Source organism: Hoplias malabaricus, chromosome 11 (genome assembly GCF_029633855.1).
Source record: "Hoplias malabaricus isolate fHopMal1 chromosome 11, fHopMal1.hap1, whole genome shotgun sequence".
NCBI lineage: Eukaryota > Metazoa > Chordata > Actinopteri > Characiformes > Erythrinidae > Hoplias > Hoplias malabaricus.
In genome coordinates, this window is record NC_089810.1 from 20470002 (window position 1) to 20494921 (window position 24920).

General features: G+C 40.4%; 1 protein-coding gene across 2 annotated transcripts in view; it reads right to left on the reverse strand.

The window, feature by feature from the left end:
• Positions 1-2592: 2592 nt before the first annotated feature.
• The window catches only part of cdh13 (cadherin 13, H-cadherin (heart)), a 508194-nt gene continuing 485866 nt past the window's right edge, over positions 2593-24920 (reverse strand). For both annotated transcript variants that reach the window (XM_066685111.1, XM_066685110.1), the window contains 3 exons: positions 20809-21042; positions 19236-19451; positions 2593-3784 (listed from right to left, as the gene is read on the reverse strand). In XM_066685111.1, coding sequence (XP_066541208.1) covers positions 3777-3784; positions 19236-19451; positions 20809-21042 — 458 coding nt within the window. In that variant the 3' untranslated portion in view covers positions 2593-3776. The remainder of the gene's footprint in view (positions 3785-19235; positions 19452-20808; positions 21043-24920) is intronic.

Consider the following 24920-nt stretch of genomic DNA (forward strand, 5'->3'; position numbering starts at 1 on the left):
TACATGTGTACTTCCTTTAGATAAATATATAGCTGGATCCAAACCAGAGTACGGAGTTAAACATACATTTAAATCTGCTAAGTGTTTAAGAACAGCTCCCTGAGCACAGGATTTATAAATAGTTTACAAGACGCACCAGGATACACAGCTGTGTTAAATGGATCTGAAGTTGAGCTCCACAGCCTGAGGAGAAAGATAGAAGTTTGTTCAACTCCCGCTGTGGGCTCCCAGCAGATCGGCGCATGAAGATTTCATAAAGAGTGCGTTCTGTCCCACTGCAGCCCCCTGATCTGAATCAAAGCCATGTTCCAATTACATTTCATTACTTAGATCCTAATGACACACCATGATCATTTATTGATTTGAGGTCGGGTCGCCATTGTTCCTATAAAAAGTAAGGCTCTGTGCTTTTGAGATTCAAAGACACGTCTGAAAGTGTATAACGTCACCCAGAAAAAGTCCTCAGCTTTATTATTTACATTGTGTAATTAAAAATTGATGTGGCACAAAATGAATGGGAATTTACAATGAAATGGCGACTGGGAGAAAGGGACAAGGCTGTGGAAGAGAAGACATCTGTGGATACAGTGGATACTCAGCTCTAGGCCCAGCTTTTGAGGACTCTTCCCATTTGAAATGAAACCCAGCTCCATTTGTTGAGGTGTATTAGCAGCACAGCAGGATAGATACAGGCTAGGGCTCCAGAGTGTGATGAAGCGGAAGGTTTCCTGCTTCCATCTCGGGCTGGACAATAAAGTACCTGTCTTTCGCCTGCCCAGCATGGTGTCCCTGAAACAGGAGCTGCCTGAGACCAGTGGCTTCACTGTACATTAATAAAGGATTAAAGATGCACATTAAACCAGTCACAAAACTCTATAGGCTTCATTTACAATAGAAGCCTTCACTATCCAATGGTAAGAAAATGTTTATTATAAATCATAAAGTTCATGTGTATCAGAACTCATAAAGCATTTTTCTTCTGTGTTGTGGTGTATTTCTAAGTGAAACCTAGTATCAGGGAGGGTATGTAAGCTCGCTCAGCATTTTCTGTCAGTGATATGCGGGGGTGGTGGGACAGGGAGATGAAATATGATATTTTTGGTTAATATATCTTCTGTGGTCAGCATCACATTGTTCAAGTCACAATGCTGTTGATCAGATTGAGTGTATGTGGAATGAAATGAATAGGGCATCACTACCTCTGACGGGTAGTTTTAATACTTTAGAACATTTGTAACATATCTTCAAATCTACATCCTCATGAATCAGCCATAAAATAAAAATCACCTCTTTGTTTCTACACTCACCACTTATTTTATTAGCTCCATTTACCATATAGGTTCACTTTGTGGTACTACAGTTGTAGACTGTATTACATATGCTGCTGTGTATATTTTGTTAACCCTCTTTCACCACATTCTTCTATGCTTAGGACGCTCAAATTACCACAATAAAGCAAGTATTATTTGATTGGTGGATGAGTCCTTACACTGCAGTGGTACAACGAGATCAGACACAGCAGTGCTGCAGTGCTGAATCCTGTGACCACTCGTGAGGAGCCAGAGGATGACCAACACAGACTGTGCAGCAACAGATGAGATAAATGAGAGACTCTACATCTACAAGGTGGACCAACAAGGTAGGTGTGTCTAACAGTGTGGACAGTGAGTGGACACAGTGTTTAAAAACTCGAGTAACACTGCTGTGTCTGATCCTCACAACATAAACTAAGACACCACGTCCAGGTCAGTGTCACTGCAATACTGAGAACGATCCAACACTCAAACAAATGCTGCTCTGTGGTGGTCCTGACCACTGAAGAACAGAGATAAAAAAAAAAAGAAAAACAAAACATATAAAGCAACAGATGGACTACATTCTCTAGTTGTAGAGTACTCCTATATGATCAAATAAAGTGACAGTTTTATGGTTGATCAGTGTATATTTATCAAAAAAATAAATAAATAAATCAGTGAATGCTACTACAACACATGTAGTAGAGTCATGGACAGTAATTCAATTAGAAACAACCATTTATCTGTACTGTGTAACATACAGTTAATCACTGAAGAATCTGTCCATTGGCTTCCAGTGTGACAGGTTTAAGGCACAAGGAAATTACTATCTCTAGGTATCAGGTAGAGATGTGGGAAACAGAAATTAGGTTGAAAATGACTGCAGTATTCCTTTAAAGTTTAAATGGCTAATGGCAAATGTGTTTTCCCTGAGGCTTGTCTGCCATGGAGCTGTTTTTCTGTTCGGGTTGCCACTGCTGTGCAGAATCTTTTGGCACAGTGAGGACTGATCAGAGGGCCAGAGATGAGGCCTGGAAGACGATGGCTCGTCATCCTGAAATAGCAGGCGTTCAGCAGAGCCATGGAGCCTCTCACTGTGTAGTCTTTGTAGTTTCAATCTATTACCTCCACCATTAGGGTCCATTTGGTTCTCAGGATAGCAGTAGCAGTGTGCTCATACTTCATGCTGTTTGTTCATAGCGGAACTATCAGCTCGGCAAAGAGCCTGGGACTTCCAGAGTTAGCATTTATTAAAGAAAAAGCAAAGTTAAAGTGGTGGGAAGTACAGTAACAGCTTTATTAAATTAGTGCAAAAGACAGACATAACTCATTCGTAAGGTCATAGTTTTCTTTGCTTTACCAGGACTTATAGGGTCTTCTGCACAACCCCCCCTCCCCATACACACACACATTATTATTATTTCTTTTTTTTTTCATCTCTCTTTTTTTATGCTCTTCTCACAAGCTCAAAAGACGAACCACCAAACCGACAGCCTTCCTTGGCCTCTCTTCAGGGGTCGAGGGGAGGGTGAGACTAAAATGTCATACCAACAGATTCATGAAAACACAGGTTGGACAGATTGCCAGTTTGCAAATTAGTTTAAAACTCCAGATTCAACCACACATTCTTGAAAAAACTGGAGCTAGTACATGAAAAAAAAGAGGAAATACATCAAGAGAATTAGAAATAGTGCCTAAAATTCCCCAAAAAGATACAGGTTTTTGCCTTTTATTTGTGAGGGGTAATTGAAGAGTCTGCAGTCAAATTACATAAGTTAATTAATACATTTTGTACAATGGTAAAAAATAAAATATACATACTGTTGTACTTCTTTTCCCCCACTGGTTTCACACCATTACTAGAAAGATATATTCCACTCCATAACAACTAATGCCATTTTAAAAACCGAGAACAGAAAATAAAGACTCCAGAGATCTGACTTTAAACTTTGAAGGCTTTTGGCTACCACCTTTCCCTAAGAAACCACGGTCACTGCAGACTAAACAGGCCTTAACATCCTCTCCTTACATTAGTAAACAAAGTTGTACAGTAGTCTTTAACCAGAGACAAATAAAATACATCAGCAAGTCCTGCTGCCTTTCCCTCCATGTGCTACGTCCTTTTTATCCAGTGAAAGTTCATTCAGGCGGTGGCGTCCATGACAGTGTCCAGAGGTATGGAGAGAACGAGTGACAGAGAAGGGAAGGAGAGGAGTGAAGTGGAGAAAAGGGGACAGGGGAATGGTGAAGGTGCTGGTCAGAATGAGAGGGAGGTGGAGAGAAAGAGAAAGTATAGAGCTAAACCAGGGGCTTTAGAAGGGAAGAGTATGTGACTTGGTGTGAAAGGGGGAGTCTTCTCAAAAGTCGTGTAGGAGGTCCTCTCCTGCCGCCTCGGCCTTGGTTTGATGTGGGGGGTGGGGCACGGACTGGTAAATATTCTTCAGCTTTAGTGAGAGGACCACCGAAAGGTTTTGCAGAAATTTACAGGCCTGAGAGAGAGAAAGAAACACAGGGAGAGAGTGAGAGTAAGAGTGTGTGCGAGAAAGAGGATTTAAAAGTGAATGAGAATAGAAGAGAAGTGAAGAGAAAAGTAATGAAAAGATTAGAATAGAACAGAATAAAATAGAACAGAAGAGAAAAGAGGAGAAGAGAGGAAAAAAAATAGTCAGCAAAGGCAGAAGAAACAGACATGTCTTTAAGCAGCACTACAGCACTCAAAGATTACATTAATTCAGGGAAATATTAGTGAAAATGTCATAATTAAAGTCCTAGGGAAAACAAAGCCAAATATTTACAATGTTTGTTTAATGATACATTTTGAATGAGGAAAAAAAAAACAAAAACAAACAAACAAAAAAAAAACTTAACAAAAAAACAAACAATCAAACAAAGACAAAAAACAAGCTATTCAAACAAGCTGCAGTGAACAGAGGAGCTCACAGGAGCGTGATGGCAGGCTCTGTGCAATTAAGAAAAATGATACTTTCACTTAAATTTGATTTTTCTGAGCAGCATCAGGACAAGGTATAATTCTAATGAACAGGTTTGACATTTGGCTTTTGAAAAGACCTTGAATATAAGAACAAGCACATGCACCGAGGCTAAACAGACCTACAAGGAATGACAGACTACTGTGGCATTATACTACTATAAAATTACTATACAGTGTTTTCTTATGTTAGTGTGGCAGTGAAAATGCTAAGCACTTATGAGGGAGACTGAGGAAGAAAACAGTGCATCCGTCAACAGCCTCCCCTATTATTCAACTTCAAAATAGCTAAACACATAGACAGAAGATGTTTGCGGTTTCTCTTGCTTTTCTAGAATGGATCGTCAAACTAAACTCCACTGGTTTGTAGTCTCTGAATGAGCCAAGCCAATCGGTGTCAGAATAACGACCGTTTCACAAAGCGATGAAGAAACTCAGAATGAGTGATTGCCAGGTAGGGGATACTTGTCTTTGGACAGTGATGATATGTTTAATTAAGCGTTTGAAGCAGTTCTGCAGAGATATCTGACTGGACATGTACAAGCCAGTGGTGCTAGACAGTTTGATCAGGTTTAGCTGGTGTACCCTTTTCTTTTTTTATGCTCAGAAGGCAATCAGTGCTTGTTTTGCACTATAAAATGTTTTATTTAAATGAGGTAGCATGAAAAAGTGTGTTTCTGCATAGTTCCCTGAAGCATGTTAATTTATGGAAACCTGTCCCAGTGCCACTCAATTTAAATTGAAAAGAGAGGAATCCTGTGAAAAAATGAAAAAGATACTGATCTTAATACCTACCCTCGTTGATTAACATTAACTCAAATCAATCATGGCTTTGGATTTCTTGGGATGTCATGATTGAAAAGTTTTCAAACTACTGTGTCTAACGCTTTACTCAACGTCATAACTAGAGCTATAACACCTGCCATTGTGCTGTAGTTCATGTATGTGTTATGACTTTGCTATGTGTGAAAATGGGCTATATTGCTCTAGATCAGTTGGTATTTTTATCTTTCTGCCTATGCCATTTATAGAAGTGATGATGGGAGATTAATTATGCTTTGAATGTGTAGAAAGGTGTTTTCCAAAAGTATAAAGTATCAGGTGCAAGTCACATCAAATTCTTCACACTATTTACTGAAAGCTAGTCAACCTTTGACTCAAACAAGTTTCAGACTCCAAAACTGCATTCATTTCCTCTGCGTTTGACCTGGGGTCCAACTTTCATTACTAAGATAACGTTAAAATAAAACAAATCTTAAGCGCCGGACACTGGGTTGAAAAATGAAACCTCTGTGGGACAAAGGTAATATTGAGCTTTAGTTTCTCCAGCGTCTCCCAGTTTCCCCATTACATCTCTGTTTCTTTCTCCACTGCGCTGTCCTGCTCTTACTTACCTCCTGGGCTGCATCCACAAAATGAGATTAAGGAGCACTTTTGAAAAATGCAAGCAGTAATTTTGCAAGACGTTCAGAAATGAATTGGCCTGTAGGCCTCAGAAACTGCAGACCGATCGAAGCGTGCCAGATTCGATGGGGGGAATATTTAATAGGAGGAACTATTGATCCTCCCCACCACCCCACCCAACACCCTCATATCTTTTTTTAGACGAGACACTTTTGTGGTTTTCTGGCCCTAAGTGAATCTGAAAAGGAAATAAAAATTGAACAATGCTCAGAAGCACGGTGAAAACCTCTGTTTCAGAGAGAGAGAGGAAAAAAAAATGCTGTGTGCAAATGTAATGAGACTCCGGCAGCGGGTGTTCATGCAGGGAGCGGCGGTAACATAGCAGGTAATTCTTTCTCCTTAGGCAAAGAGAGTCAGCGCCCAAACAAGAAAATACATAAGCAAATCAATTCACCTCGCTTCTGCGAGATGCAATGAAGTCAGGCGAGAAAGGGATAAGAACCCCCACCCCCACCACAACCATCCTTTCCCCCTCATCTCTCCGACTTTTTCAGGAGGAGGAGAAAGGGGTGGGGGTGCGGGGGTGCAGGTCTATCGTATGGAGGGACAGCTCAGAGACGTGGAGGGAATGAGTGATGGAGGGAGCAGGACGAAAGAGTGTTTGATCTAATTAGCGTCAATCTGACTGGACCAAAGTGGTTGTGGCAGCAGTCGGCTGGAGTTGGAACAAACGCGATAACACACACGTGACCCTTGCACTCTGACACGACAGCCTTGTGGCTTAACACACAGTACTGTTCCTCCTGCTATCTCGCTCTCTTTCTCTCTCTTCCTCTGCCTTCTCCGTCTCCTGTTCTTTCTCTGCCTTCCACATATCTCCATCTCTGCCTCTCTCTCTCTCTCTCTCTCTGTCTCTCAAGGACACCTAAATCTCAGGGTTTCCCCCACTGCCAATATTGTACACTTAACCTGCTCAGTTCCTTCCTCATCATCCTCTAAATATATCCAGCAACTTTGCTTCTGAACAACAAAGCTACGCCAAGCCCCTTGTTTCTTCTCAACTGCAAATTCCTTGTTTCTCATTCTTTCTCCAAACAGCAAAAACCTTTCAAGTCATCAAAGCAGGTTGTCTCATGCATGCGATGCACCACACTTAAAGGAGCCTGACAGCAACAAAACCACAATTATTCCCCTCAAGTTTCAATCTGAAATTAATTAAGCAAAAAAGGGTGACAGTTTATCAGTGAGGTGCACCGTGCATGTCGCATCAGAACAAAGGGATTAAGGGGGAAAAAAAATCCTGAAACACTGCTGAATGGTGGTCTCATGGATTTTTTCCACCCACCTCCCCTCTAGATAGGCTCTCCTCTGTAGCCCGAGTAGATTAAAAGCGTAAAAGCGACCGGCTCGGCAGAAAAAGGGATTTAGACTTCAGTGGAGGGCCGGTGGCTGAGTGGTGTGATGGACAGAGCTTGGGCTTATTTCCCTGTTTGTGGATTAATTACATTTCCTTCCCTCCAAGAATCCTTTATCAGATTAAACCACAGAGCTTTAGGAGTCTGCTCAGTCCATCACCGCTGCCTTGGTCCTTCCAACTTTCTGTCACATTTCGCTCCCATGCTGCAGAAACTCAGACACCGTATACGAAAGCCACACTCTTTAAAAAAAAATGTGGTGGCATGAAGGAATCTTTAGATTGATGGTACATGACGTACAGTTCTGAGGAAAATAAACTGAGGAAAACAAACCATTTGTTCATTTCCAGCTTAAAAAAAAAACTGGAAGGCCATCAAACATGCATAAACATAAAGTACATTGATAGAAAATCATCTTTTCTCAAGCTCCAGGCTTGAAAATATCTGCAGATGTTTATGTCCAACCTCCCGATATGAGAACACAGCTTGATGCTATGGATATGCAAGATCCAAATTGTCCAGATAATGTTGAATGTATTTGGGTTTTCATTTCCAAAAGTTATTTATTCATGTTCTGTAATGGTTTCATCCTGATCAGGGTCATGGTGGGGACACATGGGCTACCTGGAAGCACTGTGGCCTGTGGCTCAAGGTGGGAACACATGCTCACCCTGTCATTAACACCCACACACAAACAACCCTCTGGAAAATTTCACCCCGTCAGTCGACAAACCAATTTTTTTGTTGTTTTGTTTTTTGGGATCACCCAGAGGAAACCTGCTGAGAACACCTCAGTGTGCACCAGTGCACAAAGCAAGGTCCATAAAGACATGGATGAGCGAGTTTGGTGTGGAAGAACTTGACTGGCCAGAGTCCTGACCTCAACCCAATAGAACACCTGTGGGATGAATTAGAGCGGAGACTGTGAGCGAGGTCTTCTCATCTAATATCAGTATCTGACCTCACAAATGCACTTCTGGAAGAATGGTCAACAATTCCCATAAACACACTCGTAAACCATGTGGAAAGCCTTCCCAGAAGAGGTGAAGCTGTTATAGCTGCAAAGGGTGGGCTGATGTTATATTAAATTCTATGGATTAAGAATTGGATGTCTATCAATTTCATTTCAGTGCCAAGGCAGATGAGCGCATACTTTTGACAATACAGTGTATTTTGTGGCAATTAAATATTTTCTTAGAAGCAACCATTCTGCAGAAAAAAATAAATTAGGACTGCTGGAGTTGAAGCCAGATTGGTTGTGCACTTGAAACGCCTTTGTTTTGCTGATGTAGATTTCCATATTTGCAGAATTTCCTCTTTGTTTGTGAATTGCTGAAGCAGGTGGAAGTCCAGTGAGGCAACACTTTCCATCTTCATCAACAAATACAATAACTAACAAGGGGAAAGCAAAAAAAGACTTAACAGTAATCTCCAAAAGACAGGTGTGCTCGGCTTTCGCTTGGGGTTTCTCTCTCATTTATGCATTTACTTTCTGCCCATACCTTAACACCTGTAACCACAAGGCTATATGGCCTTTACATTAACAGGCCTCTCTGCTAGCATGAGATAATGAACCTTGAGGAGTTGCTATTCTCACTGCAGTTCCAAAGAACAACAACAGGGGGCAATGTGGTTATCCTTGTGTGTGTGTGTGCGTGTGTGTGTAGGTGCATATATGTCAGATAACTATACAGCACAAGCTTCTATTCAGCATCGCTACGCATCTGTTCCAGACCCTGAGCCTGAGCTCACTGGTGGGAGCGGCAGCACAGCTTCATTTGTTTGCTGGGAGATAACCCTGTTTGCATTCATTGATTGCTCATGTGGCCTCACTATCTGATAACCCTTTAACTGGTGTTGAGTGATTGTGGGAGGTTTTTTATTTCTCTACAGGCTGGCTCGCCTCACTTTACAGTCTCTCATAAAGCACACTGTAGTGTGCGAATCCAGACCATTACAGTCAAGACCAAGATATCTTAAATATATAAAAGGACCAGAAATAGTGCCATAGACAATCCTTTCATTCATTCATTCATTCATTCATTATCTGTAACCGCTTATACAATTCAGGGTCACGATGGGTCCAGAGCCTACGCGGAATCATTGGGCGCAAGGCGGGAATATACCCTGGAGGGGGCGCCAATTCTTCACAGGGCATAGACAATCCAGTTTTCTCAAAATAAACTGGTACTTACTTACTGGTACATTAATACCCTCGCTGGTTCACGAGAAAAATCACTGTCTTTGGTTACACTGCCTTTGGTTACTAGTTGCCATCACCCACCTAATAGCAATGTGTGAAATTTAGCCAAATCTGAGGGCAAATTTTTATTTATAGATGATCATCATCAACAATATGTTCATTAATGAGAATAACATCAATAAAAACTTTATTATTATTATTATTGCTGTTGTTGTTGTTGTTGTTATAAATATATTATATACATGCATATTTTCAGTTTTGGAGTTTTATTGTTTTAACTACAATAAAAAAAAAACCTACAATAAACTTGAGAACTCAGTGAGCTCCTGATTCAGTCAGATACAGTATACTTTATTGAGTCAGGCCAAATCAATATACCCTAAGGGCTGGCCTCAACACTGTGACTACGGACAGTTGCTGTGTTGTTGGTGTGTGTGGTGCTAGGTGGGGGTGGGGGTGGGAGGGTTACTGAAAGCAGGACTAAGCAACGTTTTTTTTGCACGGTGTTCCCCATGTGGCAGTGTGTGTCGTGAGAGGGTGGCATAAGCGGGTAAAGCTGAAGGATTTGGGGCAGGATTTAGCAGCAGTAAAAGGGAATCTGAACAGTGCGATACTTATGTAGCCTCACATGGAATCTGTTTGTGCTGTCCTCAGTGGCTTACATACATTATTTAAGGGTCTGCAAAAAAGCAAGCCCACTGGAGTGCTTTATCTCTGAGAAGTGGAGAGAGAACAGAAAGTATGGATTTTCCCTCTACTGTGGAGGTATTTAAACACAAACACACACAAGAAATCTCAGACTGAAACGGCTGCTGATGGAGATGGATGGAGGTGAATCCCTGTTCAGGATCAGCAGGGCAGGTGTCTCCAGTGGACTTACATTGCGACCTGGCACACTGCGCACTGGAGACAAGTGTACAAGCTCAAAACAAATGATCCAAACACAGGAGAACTGGTCAGATCATGCACACAAGTGTATGAATTTAATAGGTTGACATGCATCAAATCCCTTGATGAAATGTTCTGCCCCACAGACTCTTAGGAAAGCTCCTTGGGTGCTTGTTTTGCTTGGATGCTTGTTTCAAATGAAAACACAGTTGGTATAGGACATTTACATTGACTTCAAAAAGGTTCTTCAGAGTCTGGCTTTATTAGCCAAGAATGACTGCATATAAAATGCAGTTTTCTTCGATTTCACAGTAGCTCACAGTGCACAGTGACACACAACAGACTTTCACACTAGCATACAAACACACCCACACTTCTAAATGTGAAAATAGGCATACACAATGGAACTTCAATTAACCTATTCTTTAGGAAAGTTGCTCTTTTTCACAGTCACAGACTCAGACTGATTCAGATTGATTTGGTTTTGAGGTTGTGTGATAAAGAAATGTACTGACTAAGATCTCATTACCGAACCAGACTGATTGGTTTCTTAACGTTTGACTCAGCCAGCTTACTTACTAATGTGATTGCATTGCCTGTGTATATCACCTGATGCTGTTGTGTTAAATCTGTGCTGTGTTTCCTCTGTACCTGTTAGACAAGGACCCCACAGACATCCTCAAGAATAAATCTAAGGAAAAACAAAGGGAACTCTATTCCTAAATGGTCTATCTGTTTTTCATTTTATCTCTAAAATGTATCTGTTCCTTGTCTTGGTCTTGACATGGAACATGTCACAAGTTGAGACAAGTTGAAAGTAATGTTCCTGAATTACTGAAAGTAATAAATATATTTGGATGACACTTTTTTCCCCACTCATGTAAAGGAGAATTCAATTTAAGAAAATAAAATATTTCACTATAACTGATGTGATTTGCATATTTGAATAATTGACACCCATAAAATATAGAAATGTTGTTTACTACACTTCTCCATGTATAAATTAATCAAAATGTATGTGTTTGTAACTATGCTGTATAATAGTTTTCTGTGAGGTAGCATCTACAGGCATTTAAAGGAACACTAGGTAAAATTTTTACCTTAAATTTACTTCAGAGTCACTGTGATGTTTCACTGACTTGTAATAGGGAGAATACAGTCTCTGTCATTGCTACTCCAGGCTCAGCACTACAGAAACTGTGCTATGTGACATTTGGAGGAGGGTAGGAAACCATCCCCATTCCCTCCCCCCTTGGTTTCAGGATATTGCTGTAAAAGTGAATTACACTCTGTACTTGTAGGGGGAGCACAGAAGCAAAAATGGCTCAATTTACTTAGTGTCCCTTTAAATTCCTGGGATGTATGATTCTGTCTCATTCGCTGTGAATTCTTACTCAATAATATTTCTAGAGGGTGGCACGGGAAGTTCAGCAGGTTGTGTTGCAGTCACTTGTGTTAGGTGAAGTCAGCTTGTGGAGGTTGTAGGTTCCTGCCTTGCGCCCAGTGATTCCGGGTAGGCTCCGGACCCACCGCGACCCTGAACTGGATAAGCAGTTACAGACAACGAATGAATGAATGAATAGTATTTCTAGAATGTTGTAATTTAAGGAAAGCAACACAAACATTCTGGTTACATTTTAACAATGTAATTATGTAGATATTTGTGAAAATGTTCACTTCTCCTCGATGAGAATGCACCCTTAGGTGTAAGTACACTAAAAAACATCCAGGTGATGGTAAGAACCTCCTCAAACCTACAGCTGTCGAACTGATCAAACGCCAAAAACAGAGTGGGACTTATGCTCACACAAAGGTCAAATGAACAAACATCAAAATGTGTTCATGAGAGTCCAGCTATGCGCCTTATGTCTGTATCCAGTACATGAAAGAAGCATGAAATGCTGAAATATTGTTTGAGACCCACTACTGTGCAGGGCTTTCTTTTATTCTGCCCTGGGCATTAACTTCCTTTCTTTTCTCTCTCAGTCTGTTTCCTCAGTGGTCAGGGTTCATAAAGGTGAGAAGAGAATTGAAATCAGTTTTACTCTTTCACTCTCTCCTTCTCTATCAGTACAACACACCACCTTGAGTCCTCTATCTTTCCTTGTGTGCTTATAAAATGTATTTTGACAGAAATTGTTTGTGTGTATGTGTAATATTATGCTGGCTCTTATAGTTTCACACAGCTGCCTTCTCCTCCCAGTCAGCTCTGACACACAAACACACACACACACACACACACACACACACACACACACATACATACACACACATACAGACACGCACTTCAAGAGAAAGAAGTGAGGACAACACAAATTAATTACTGTTAAGTTGAGATAGTAGTGAGGCACTTTTTAAAAAAATCCCAACCTGGTCAGATGAAGGACAACAGTGTAGCCTGGGAATGTTCACCAAAGATTGCAACTTACATCTTAGATCCTTTATTCTCATGGAAAAAAACTGTACTGACCTGGGGCAAATAAAACAGCGTGTCCTCCATGGACTGAGACTGAGTCACCTGTTCATATTATTCCAGTGGACACCACTAGCAGATCTGAACTTTTTGTATGGACCCACTGGGTTTGTCTGCTCAGGCCGGGTTTGAACCTCATTTTTCAAATACATGTGGAGCTCTCACAAGGTTCAGATTTCATGCTGGAGTTTAAATCTCACAGTCCGGCACTTTTATAGTTTTATAACCTGGAGTGTTTCTTGCATTTCCCCTTGCTTTACTACTTGTTTCCCTTACTCTATTCTTCCTGTCTCCTTTCATTATCTTACAACACTTTTCAATTTGGCGCTGGAGTCACAGGCTTGTGTTGTTGACATTGAGGTCCAGGAGACCCGTGTTTACAAGGGGGAAAAAGTGATTTAACTGAGAAAAGTACAGCTTAGTGCAGACATACAATACTCTGCAAAAGTTTTAGGCACCTGAGAAAATTAAAGAGTTATTTATTTGAGCTTTAATAGTTTATTTGCTCAAAAAACAACAAACAACCAACCCTCTGATATTAGAATAAAAACAAACATTAATACAGGAAGTTGTGATATTATGTATGTGGGGTATATTTTACTGTATGCCACTTTATGCTGTATGTTTCTCTCAAGTGGCATCTGCTGCTTTCTAATCTGTAATTGTAAACAAGAACGTCTTAATGACTTAACTGGATAAAGTCAAATAAATAAAAAAGTGAATGCTTTTGTTTATCCCTTTCCAAATATCTCCTTGTGGCAGTTAAGTATTATTTGAGATTATCATCCGATACAGATGAAAACCAGTCTTCCTACAGCAATGGCATTGTTTGATAAATACATTTGTTATAGTGGGTTCAATCACAATTCATGACATAATTGTTTATTGTTGTATTACAACCATATTTGTTTATATCGACTATTACCGTCATTGCACGGTGAATTGTGTTGTCCTGTCAGGGTTTATTCTGCAGTGTGGTATAAATGAGCTGATTTGAATTAGTTTTAACAGACTTTTTTGTGAGATGTGTTTAAAACTTCAAATAATTCTTTATATACAAGACAATGATCGACCTGGGTTTAGAGCTGAGTCACATGAACATTGCTACATCTATCATAGATCTAACAAATTCACTGTAGATTTAGAATTCTAGCTGATAGTTACACATATTGCTTCTGAAGATGCTCAAGGTACACTTTCATTCTTTGGTACATTAGGGAATTGCCACCAATGTGCAGCATCCACCTGGATGTCAGGCAATCTGCACCAGTGCACTCACCACACATCAGCTGTTGGGTAGAGAGGAGACCATAGGGAATGATCAAGGCAGTTTATGTGAAGCTGAGGATAATTGGGAAGCCAGAAGTGACCATAGTGGTAGATTTAGCAGGACATTAGAGTAACACCCATACCCTTCAATGAAATGGACAGGGACTTTTTTAATGACCTCAGAGGAACAGTACCTCAGTTTGATTTCTCATCTGAAGGATAGTGCCATATGTTCAGTACAGTGTCCCTGTCATTGGACACGGGCATTGGGATCCACACAGACCACAGGGACAACGCCGCTTAGCGACATCATTAACTCCACTTCCAGCAGCCTCCCAAGCTGTCCTAGGAAGAACTGGCAAAACCCAAACCTGCTGAGCTTCAGTGGAGTTGCCTGCTCTGGTGTTAAGATGCTATGATTGCTGGCACTTATACTGTTATTATGCCGAAAAGTCAGGGACTGAGCCCATAGCCACTTCACTGTTGCAGAGAACTTACTATAAATATTACTTCTACTGCTCTAGCAGTAGCTACAGCAGGTAAAGCCAGATCTAAGGCCATAATAATCTTGCTTTTGTAAACCACACTCACCTCTCCTACTCACCTACACAAGAGCTTGGAGGACACTTGGCTACCTTTTTCATTCGCTCTTATTTTCAGATTCAGACTCAAATCTGAAAGCAGTGGCTGTGACATATATATCATACTTTTCACAGCTACGTCTTGGTCTCCCAAGCTTATGCTACTCTTGCAGCGTTCATGACAACTGGGAACTTAGACTTTTCAAACTCAGAGCCTCCTGCTTCCTTCCTCAAAGCAATCCTGCAACTTCAGCACTCCGAGTTGTTTCTTCTTATAATTCTTCTTTTATTTAAAAAGTGGATCTGGGTTATGGTTTTTAATAATTGACTAGATTAATCTAAAATTGATTAATTCAATATCTTATACACATCATCTTAAGCTGGCAGTTATATGAATAGCACAAACTTTAGCAATACCACATAAATAAAAATACACACAAACATTGAAAAAAAAAAATTATACGGTTGTTTCTAGACCTATGGGTGCTGCCATGTTGCAGTGAAATCAGATGAAAGCAGATGTAAGAACCTCAGACATTTCAAATGGGAATTGGAAAAAATCCCCATTCCAACCTTGTTTGCTTAAAAAGATGAAGAAATAAGCCAAAGCTAATTCCATTAGCTAGAACTCGCTCAATCTCTCAGTCCTACCATGTGAGGAGGGTGAAGGCTAGGACATACTTTCTCCAAGATGTGAAGACAGCCGTTGCTTTTTTCCAGTTGCTAACATAATGTAGGGCAACTCAATATACTTGGAGGACACTGCTAAATGCTTAGTTTGGTTCTACTAGCAAACGAAGGGAAATGGTGGACCTACAGAGTATTTAATGAACTGCCTGTTACATTAAAACCAGCTGAATCCTACAGCAAAAAAAAATTATTCAGGAAATGCCATTAGTGTTATTTGAAAAGAAATGAATGTTAGTTGCCAGCGTGGTGGAGCTGGGCTTCAAACATAATGAACGCCAAGCAGCAGGAAAACATTCCACTAGGAGCAAGGCATCCTTGAATGCTGGCTTATTAACATTCACACAAGCCCAGCGAATGACTGCTGATGTTGCCGACATCTCAGAGAGACAGATAGATGTTCGAGGTGAATTGTCAGAATGCAAAATACGGGAGATAACGAAGACGCTGAAGGTGAAAAGCTAAATCACCAGCTCATGATTCTGTTTATAAGCACTGCTGATACCATGATGAGGAAAGGTGTGGAGATGGAGATAAACTATAAGAAGAGATAAGAAGACAGAGAGAGTGCCTGAATGGAGGGAGAGATGAAAGAATGATATAAGAAGAAAATAAATCAGAGAGGGGGCAAGAGTTTGATGCGGCGGGGGGGAAAGAGAGAGAGAGAGAGAGAGAGTGACAGAGAGAAAGAGAGAGAGAGAGAGAGAGAGAGAGAGAGAGAGAGAGAGATAGAGAGAGAGAGAGAGAGAGAGAGAGAGAGAGAGAGAGAGAGAGAGAGAGAGAGAGAGACGCCTGCAGGCATGTTTGGTTCAGTCCTTTCAATGGCTCCATTGTGCCATGAATTACAGATGGACCTCTCTTCTACCCAAACTAGGCCTTGGGCAAAGAGCTCAGCCACAGAACACACATGCACACTCTCTCACACAGGAAAAACAAAAAAAATCCCAAATGAGACCACAAATTAAGACCTTAAAATCATGGGAATAGATTTCCTTTATGCTTATCCCAGAATCCCTCAACCAATAGCTCCATTATGTATGCATTCTCATTGATGGAGTAAATTATCCCCAAGCTATAAATGAGATATACTGCTCTAGCTATGAGACAGTCGCCAGGGACTAGCTAGGTGTGGGGGCTGCTATAAGACCACACACAACACATACAGTTGTGCTTAAAAGCCACAGACCTTCTTTCCATTATTTAACAATTATTATTTAAAAGTTGTTTTCAGTGTTACAAATTTAACTTTTACAGAACCAAGTGATGAAAATGAATTTTCAAAGGTATTTTTCCACATCTGCAAGGTTCTATTTTAGATGATGGGTACATTTTTTGTTTCTCAGGATCCACATTGCAGCAATCAGTCTGTGGGGTCTGATTAGCAGTTTTTCAACTTTCTTTTATGTTTCTATTTCTTCATGGATTTTATATTTAAAATCTACAAACATTTGGAAGAAATGGGTCTCACTCAGGAGCTCAGTGAACTCTGCCATGGTACAGTGATAGGATGCCAACTGTGCAGCAAGTCCATTCGTGAAATGTATTCATTACTATATATTCCACAGTCGCCTATCAGTGGTATTATTACAAAGTGGACGGGACTGGGAATGACAGCAACTCAGCCACAAAATGGAAGGTCACTTAATATAAGAGAACTGCTGAGTCAGTCACTACAGACCTCCAAACTTTATGTGGCCTTCAGATGAGCTCAAGAACAGTGTGTAGAGAGCTTCATAGAATGGGTTTCCATGGCAGAGCAGTTGCATCCAAGCCTTACATCATTAATCACAAGCAAAGCTTTTGATGCAGTGGTGTAAAGCATGCTGCCACTGGATTCTAGAACAGTGGAGATGTGTTCTCTGGAGTGACAAATCACACTTCTCTGTGTGGCAATCCGATGGACAAGTCTGGGTTTTGCAGTTGCCAGGAGAACGGTACTTGTTTGACTGCACTGTGCCAAGTGTAAAGTTTGGTGGATTATGGTGTGGGATTGTTTTTCAGGTGTTGGGCTTGGCCCCTTAGTTTCAGTGAAAAGTTTGGGGATGGCCCCTTCCTGTTCCAAAATGACTGCACTCCAGTGCACAAAGCAAGGCCTATGAGTGAATTTGGTGTGGAAAAACTTGCATGGCCTACATGGTCCTGACCTCAACCAGATAGAACATCTTTGGGGTGAATTAGAGCAGAAACTGCGAGTGAGACCTTCTCATCCAAAATCAGTGTCTGACCTCACAAATGCACTTCTGGAAGGATGGTCAAAAATTCCTATGAAAACACTCCTAAACTTTGTGGAAAGCCTTCCTGGAAGCTATTATAGGTGCAAAGGCTGGGCTGAAGTCATATTAAACCCTGTGGATTGGATGGGAATTGGATGTCACTCATTTTCATATGCATGAGCGAATATTTTTGGCAATATAGTTTGTGTATATGTGTTTGTGTGTGTGTGTGTGTGTGTGTGTGTGTGTGTGTGTGTTGCTTCCAAGACATGTGAAGCCAACTTCACATACTGCTGCTGAGGCAAAGCCACTGGACAGTTTAACACATCCAGAGGAGAGTGGTATTTCCCAAATCTGTTACAGCAGCTGATTCGCACCCATGCTGGCACAGTGAGCTATGATGGGGCAAAAGTGGGACATCCTAACCACCCAGACAGCAAGGTATATTGTGCTCTCTAGGACTCCCAGATTTGGACGGCTGAAGCGTCACCAGGGATCAAACCGGTAATCTCTCACTGATAGGGTCAATGCTAAGACAGCCGCACCATTTAGACACACAGTAACTGCTTTTTTGACAGCTTCACAACTTTTCAGAGTCACAGTGGAATAGACAAGAACAATTGCGGATTCCTTTTAGATCTGAGAGATTTAGATACTGTTGAGCTTTAAGTCAGAGTTTGCGGTTGTGGTTTTGAGTCTCATTTAATGTATTATTATGTTAATGATTTTTATATAAATGTAACGAAAGGTGATGTATTGCTTATAGTTTGCACACACACAAATTACGTGTCCTTGTCAATTGCAGAAACTTTAATTCTGTGTTAGAGTGATGACTACTGAGCTACCAGCTCAGTAAAGACCAGTAGATATAGCTCAAATTGTACACACACATTCTTTTTTTCCCTGGTCCAAACACTTGGACATGTAAACAAGAGAGGATAGAGGAAGACTTACTGTCAAACTTGCAAAAATGTAATAAGGTGTAAACTCTAGAACTAACTGTGCAAACAGTACACAGTCCTGACAGCCTGAACAAATGGGCTTTAAGATGCCTGGCTGAGGATCAGCAGGAGAAAGCAGGTACACCAACCTTAGATTCACTTTTTCACACAAAAGACTTAAGATTTCAAACATAGGTCTTTACTTATCGAAGACTGTGGGAATAAATAAACCCATAAATCAGCCATAAACTGTTCATATTCCTACCATTAGCATAACATTTACCTTTGGCCACAAAAGCACCAAATCCATCTTCCTAGACGCCCTATTTATTATTCACAAGAAGCATGTTCAATAAAGTTATGCAGATTTATTCAGATGTAAACTGCTGTGCCCCACCAAACAGTAGTTTCTCTGGCCTGGAAGGCATTGGCACCCAGCCAAAAAACAAGCTAAGGGTCTAAGAGGGGGGCACAAATCACCAAAACTAAGCAGACTGCACTCTGATACTCTTTAAATAGCAATATACAGATAAAAGTAAACAGAGGTTGTGAAGAAATTAATCGCATGTGGGACTGCGGCACATTTGTGACAAGAGTGGTTTGCATTGAAGGCGAAGATGGCTTATGAATATGTAAATATAAATATGGCTTTAACCTAGCTTAAACCATTCTGCAAGATGTTGATTTATAATGTGTATAGGACCACTCTATTACGTTGTGAAAAGTCATTCTCTGTATTTATATAGATGAGTGCCACTGGTCCTGGAAAGCCTTTAACAGCTCTTGAGGTGTCCAGTGTGAGTGAGTAAGTGTTGGCCGTTAGCGTTCTCCTCCAAAGCTTGCTGAGCTGTGTATGTTAAGTGACAGTGGTACTCACAGAATATGGAGAGCGTGAGCAGGCAGAGCAGCAGCAGGTTTGTTTGGAGCGTGGCAGCTCCACTGCAGTCCATTCTGTTCTTCTTACAGGTGCACACCTGAACTTTGAGCTCTGTGTTGTTGGTGAGAGAAGGGATGCCGGAGTCACTCAGAGTCAGCGGCACGTTGTAGTTGGCTCTTTTCAGACTGTGCAGCAGCATGATCTGCGAGTGTGTCTCTGAGGAGAAAAAGCCCAGAGACTACGATGACCAACACAAGTCAAACTCTCATTAACCCATTTATTTGTGATTTAATAGTTTATCTTTCTGATTTTCAAGCCCATTTCAATCACACCTATAACAGGTGAAACAGACCAGCTTCAGTAAGCATTTATTGTCCTAATACATTTACACTGTCAATGCCCTGAATATGTGATAATAACTTATTGTACAACTGATTATGTAATAGTATGAGCACAACAACACTCTCTCTCTCTCTCTCTCTCTCTCTCTCTCTCTCTCTCTCACTCTTGGGGTCTTTATTTTCACAGCCAGTGGCACACCCCCCTTTTTTGCCCCTCTTCAAAAAAAGAAGTAGGCAAAGTTACATTCTGTACATAAAAACATGTAATAAAGAAAAAAAAGTATAATAATATATAATTATTAACCAAAAATTACACAAATCCACGAAATTACACAAAAAATATTTTTGTGATATCTGCAGATATTATAGATCTAGTTTTCTAGTTTTTTTTTAAATAATTTCACATATGAACTGAAATAATGTACAACATCTCTGTATTATCAATGAACTATGTTTTTATCCGGTAGCATGTCACGATGTAACATGCCCCTCTTGTGTTAATTTATGAATGTGATGTGCCAATGTCACCATTAGACTAAAAAAGATTGTTAGAATGCAGCCCTGGGTGGTTGCCCATGTCACCTATGTCTAATTCTGCCCTGCTTTCTCTCTCTCTCTCACACACACAGAAAAGAACAAACTCAAACTCAACTGTCTGTTTCCTGCCCCATTTACTTGCTGTCAGTCAAAGCAAATGTCTGTGCTAAGGATTTACCCTATGTCAATCAGACTCAAACCAGAAGCCACCCAACCCTGAATCATCACCTCTCCCTCTAATTCTCTCTAGCCCTCTATCTCTTGATATGTTACTAAAACCCTAGCTGAACACAAGCTAGCTCACAAAGTCTCCTACACCTACTATATTTGAGATTCTTTCTAAGATTCTGGAGAGGAAATCAAGCTTAGGAATCAACAAATAGTGAGGATTAGCAGCACTTTTCAGTGGAATTACTTCCAGTGTTTTGTTTACTGTCTGTCTCTAATACGCTCCCTTTTCCTGACAAGAAAGCTTATCCAGTCAAAATGTGTGAGAGGCAAATCTGTATTTGTTCAAACCTAAATACATCCAGACTTTCCATTCAGACATTTTTTTTCCCGTCCTGACATCAGATCGCTCGCAGTTCAAAGCTCGTCTCACTCCATTTTCTCCGTTACAGCTTTATGACATTTTGGATCCTCTCATGATTTAAGCTGCACTGTGTCACTGCACTAAGAACACACAGGCCACTTACCATTGATCCTGGAGACCTTCCACGTCTTCTCCAGACCTGGCTGCTTCCCCAGTTCAATTTTGAAGGGGTACGTGTTGGGATAAATGTCTTTGTCTCGTGCTCCAATCACTGCCACGTTCACCTCCTTAGCATCCTCACATACCCGGACCACAGAAGGGAATACATAGGGTGCGTTGTCATTTTCATCTTGCAACATGATGATTAGAGTTCCTGTGCCTGTGGCAGGGGGGTTACCTGGTGGGGGGGACCAAATTAGGAGCTACATCAACAAAATGTATGAATTTCAAATAGAAATCAGAACTCTCAAATGTCACAGTTCTTGTCAGTGATAACAGAAACATGGCGTCATTTCATATTTATTACTTCCATCCCTAAAGTGCAAAGAAGGCAAATTGTCATTCCTAACACTGGAACAAACGGTCATTCTTCAGGTCCACAGTCCAATTCAAAACTCTGTGCAAAGTGTGGATTTTGCAGGTCAGTTGATATGACTTTGTTTGCAAGCAGTGGATGTGGATGTGAAGAGTTGTATCATGTGAATTTGGTGAGGTCATTGTGGTGTGACACATTTTTAGCATTTTTTGTACATTGAAACAAAGTGGGAAAAAATAAAGAACATGCAGAAAGAAGCTGGCATTTGTCTTACTGAAATAACCACGTACTTCCCAGGAAAAGATTTTCTTTGCTGGCAGTATATGTCTCTATAAAAACCCAATATATGTCAACATGAATGATACCTTCACACATGTCTGAGTCCATTTTTCCCCTCCCAAAACACATAGTGAAAAGCACATATTTCCAGAGAACTGTTCAAGAATTCTCTTAAAGTTCAGCACCAAGTAGTGAGACATGCTTTGCTTTAAAGACAGACCCCTGTCCTGCATTTTTTTTTTGAGGCGTTACAGACATCATAGCCTAAATGTGTTTATATTTACAGAATACTATACAGTTGTAAGTTAAAAAATATATATTTGTAAACTTAGAAATAAATAAATAAACATTCATGTTTTATTTAATTTTACAGTGGTCCAACTGTTCTGGAAACAGTGATGCATTCACACCTCATACACTCCTGAAATATTCTTTAGTAGCTGACAATTCACACAATAAGGCTGAATGCGTAGCTTGACAAGGGAAGTGCTGCAAAGTATCGTTGAGCTACAATGACCGAGGCAATCAGGGTACTGTGAGCTCAACTGTGTAATGCCAATGAAGAAATAAGCTCTTAACAAAGCCTACCTAGCCTTTTTCCCTCTCGCTCTCTTGTTCCCTACTGTTTAGCAACATTGGCCTAAAGAGAGTCTGCCCATGTAGTCCTGGCTTCTTTACAGCCTAAATCAATTTCTCTGCTTTAAAATACACAGGAGAAAAGTGCTTAACATTTATAGCTGGGCTCAATGTATTGGCCTCCCATGCTGCCTGACTGTACTATTGTAAAATGAGATAGGTTAAATACTCTGGCCAAAGATCGAGACTGAAAGGGCAAGGCTGAATCATGTATAAAAACAACATGAAATAAATCTTAAATCCTGACATGTCAATGTCATATGAAATCCTTAATTTTTCATTGATCTAAATCCTTTGATGTATTCATGTATTCCATGCTAAATGCAGAAGAGCGTTAACCTTACAGAAAAAAAAAAAAAAAAAAAATTGGTGCTGTGAACTCACCCATCACCTGCTGATAGAATGATCAAATGGCTCGTTTTTCATGAGCAAATCTTCTTGAGTTTTAAGGGCTTATTTCATCATCCCCCTCTCCTTACACTCCCCTTCATATCGGCTTAATAGAAAAGTGCAGAAAACAAACAGCATGTCATTTTTAACTCGGGGAAACATGAATCATCCAGATCATGCCTGAGAGAGGCACTGTTCCCCAGCACAGGTCGGCATCAGACTGGAGTTTTATTGAATTCTGCCACTGAAAAACATTCACGTTCTGAAACATGTGGTTTCAGGCAGATTAGTGGCCAAAACGAACAAGCCACAGAATTAAAAACAGACCCAGGGGTCACCGGCAATTAACATCAGATGACAAGATTAATAATTACAGAATGATTTTTTTTTTTCACCAGGAAAACTCCGGTCCATGAGGGGAAGGAGGGCAAGCTGTCAAAGCGCTGCTGCCTCACACACGTTACTAGCAACACAAATCAGATTCATCTCTAAGGCACTGTTGCAGTGCCATTGCAAAACTGTTGGTGGAGAAGCGACAGAGCTTCTGTCTCCATGTTTCATTGATTTTCTGCTCATGAGCTATTCTAAAGACCTGACACTCTCTCAATAGAGCTCCGGAAAACTCCAAACATCAGAAAACCGCATGCGGCTCTATAACTGATGTGTCAGACACACTGACACTTAGTCATTCTGCTCTTCCAATGCACAAATACATCCTGGAAAGTGTGTGCATAGCTATATACACATCACAATATGACACTTACACAAAGTCAGTATACAACATGACACTTCCTTAAATTATCAGCATAGCATTTCCTTCACTCTCCTTCAGGGCAGATACAGCTGAAGCCTTGAGTCATACTCAGAGTACAAAAGTGTCAGTGGGGTGATACCCTTAATGAATAGGAGACTATTAGCTAGGGAACACTGCACCATATTGTGTTGCAATTACACTCTGTATGTCAATATGTAGAACACCACATTTCTGTGAATTCAACTACTTCACAAAGGACCCATTCTAGATGCTAACACTCTTCATCTAAAAGACTCATATAATATGGAATGCTATGAAGCAGCTGCAAATGAGCTGAACCATGTTCATGCTGGAGCACTATCCAATTCCTTTGAGATGACTTGGAGTGGTGTTTTTGATCCACAACTAATCACACAATATCAATAAAGTCTGAATAAAGTTATTTGAGCAATATCATAGACGAACCAAATTTGGTAGCATAAAGTACAATATTTGCCAATATGTATAACTTGGTAAAGGATCTTAAGAGTAAAGCTTTTATAAATCTAAATATGGTTCATTATGGAACCAAAAGTGGTTCTTCTATGGCATTGCTCAAAAAAACCATTGTGGACAGAGTGTAGACTAAAGCATTTTTAAAAAGGCAAATTATTAATATCCTAAACTATGAGTGAGCAGTTGTCCACCATCTTTTCTTCAACTAGGGTATGTTTAAGTTGAGTGTGTAATGTGATGTGATGGGCCAGTGACCTGATCAGTGTGTGTTCCTGCCTCACACACTGTGTGCTTCGGCCCCAGCAAAACCCCTATCAACATTAAGCTATAGAAGATAAAAGAATGATTGTCATGAAACAAGTGAATGTAGTGTCAATTTTAAAATAGACAATTGTACCTTGAAGAGGACATATGGAGATTTAAACAAATAAATAAAGCCCCCCCCCCCACTAAAAAAAAAGAAACCCTGCTCAGTGCATCTGCCCATTAATTTGCATATTGGGAGCACCTACCAATCCACAAAGTGTGAACAGTTATTTTGTAGAGTCCCAAGTCTGAAGCTTTTTTGTAGCTTCTTACAGGGACGTTGGAATTGTCCCGCCTCCTCATCTTTGTTTCTCCAGTCACTGTGCTGTACCCAGCTTCAGGTAAGGGCACATAGACAAGGTTAATTTATAAATTTATAGGTTGATCATTTCAGCTGATCTCTGTTGAAGTTTTTCAATGGCAATCGTATCACCCTGCTAAATGATGGAGCTGGATGTTTTTTTTTGTAGTGGTAAACAAGATGTTTTTATATATTTATATTAATAACATTCAGGTTTGTCAACATCTCTGCTTTATCCCATGTCACTCATACTAATATAAGCATTATGTATGCTTTGGTAAGTGCTTTAAATCAATCAGTCAATCAATCAATCAATCAATCAATCAATCAATCAATCTTTTTCACTTGCTTGCATGCAGTTGCCTAAGGAATGGTAGAGAGACTAATGTCTAATGGTCTAATGATTGCTAAAAATACTAAATGGTCCTGTATTCACTTCAGAACCACTGCCCTTTCACCTTCATTTACACTCATAATAAAGCACTCTCCTCCATACACTCTTAGTTCTGAAAGAGGAGTCTAATGTATAAGACATGAGTCCATTAAAAAACAAGGTGACTCATCAGTCCATTAAGATCT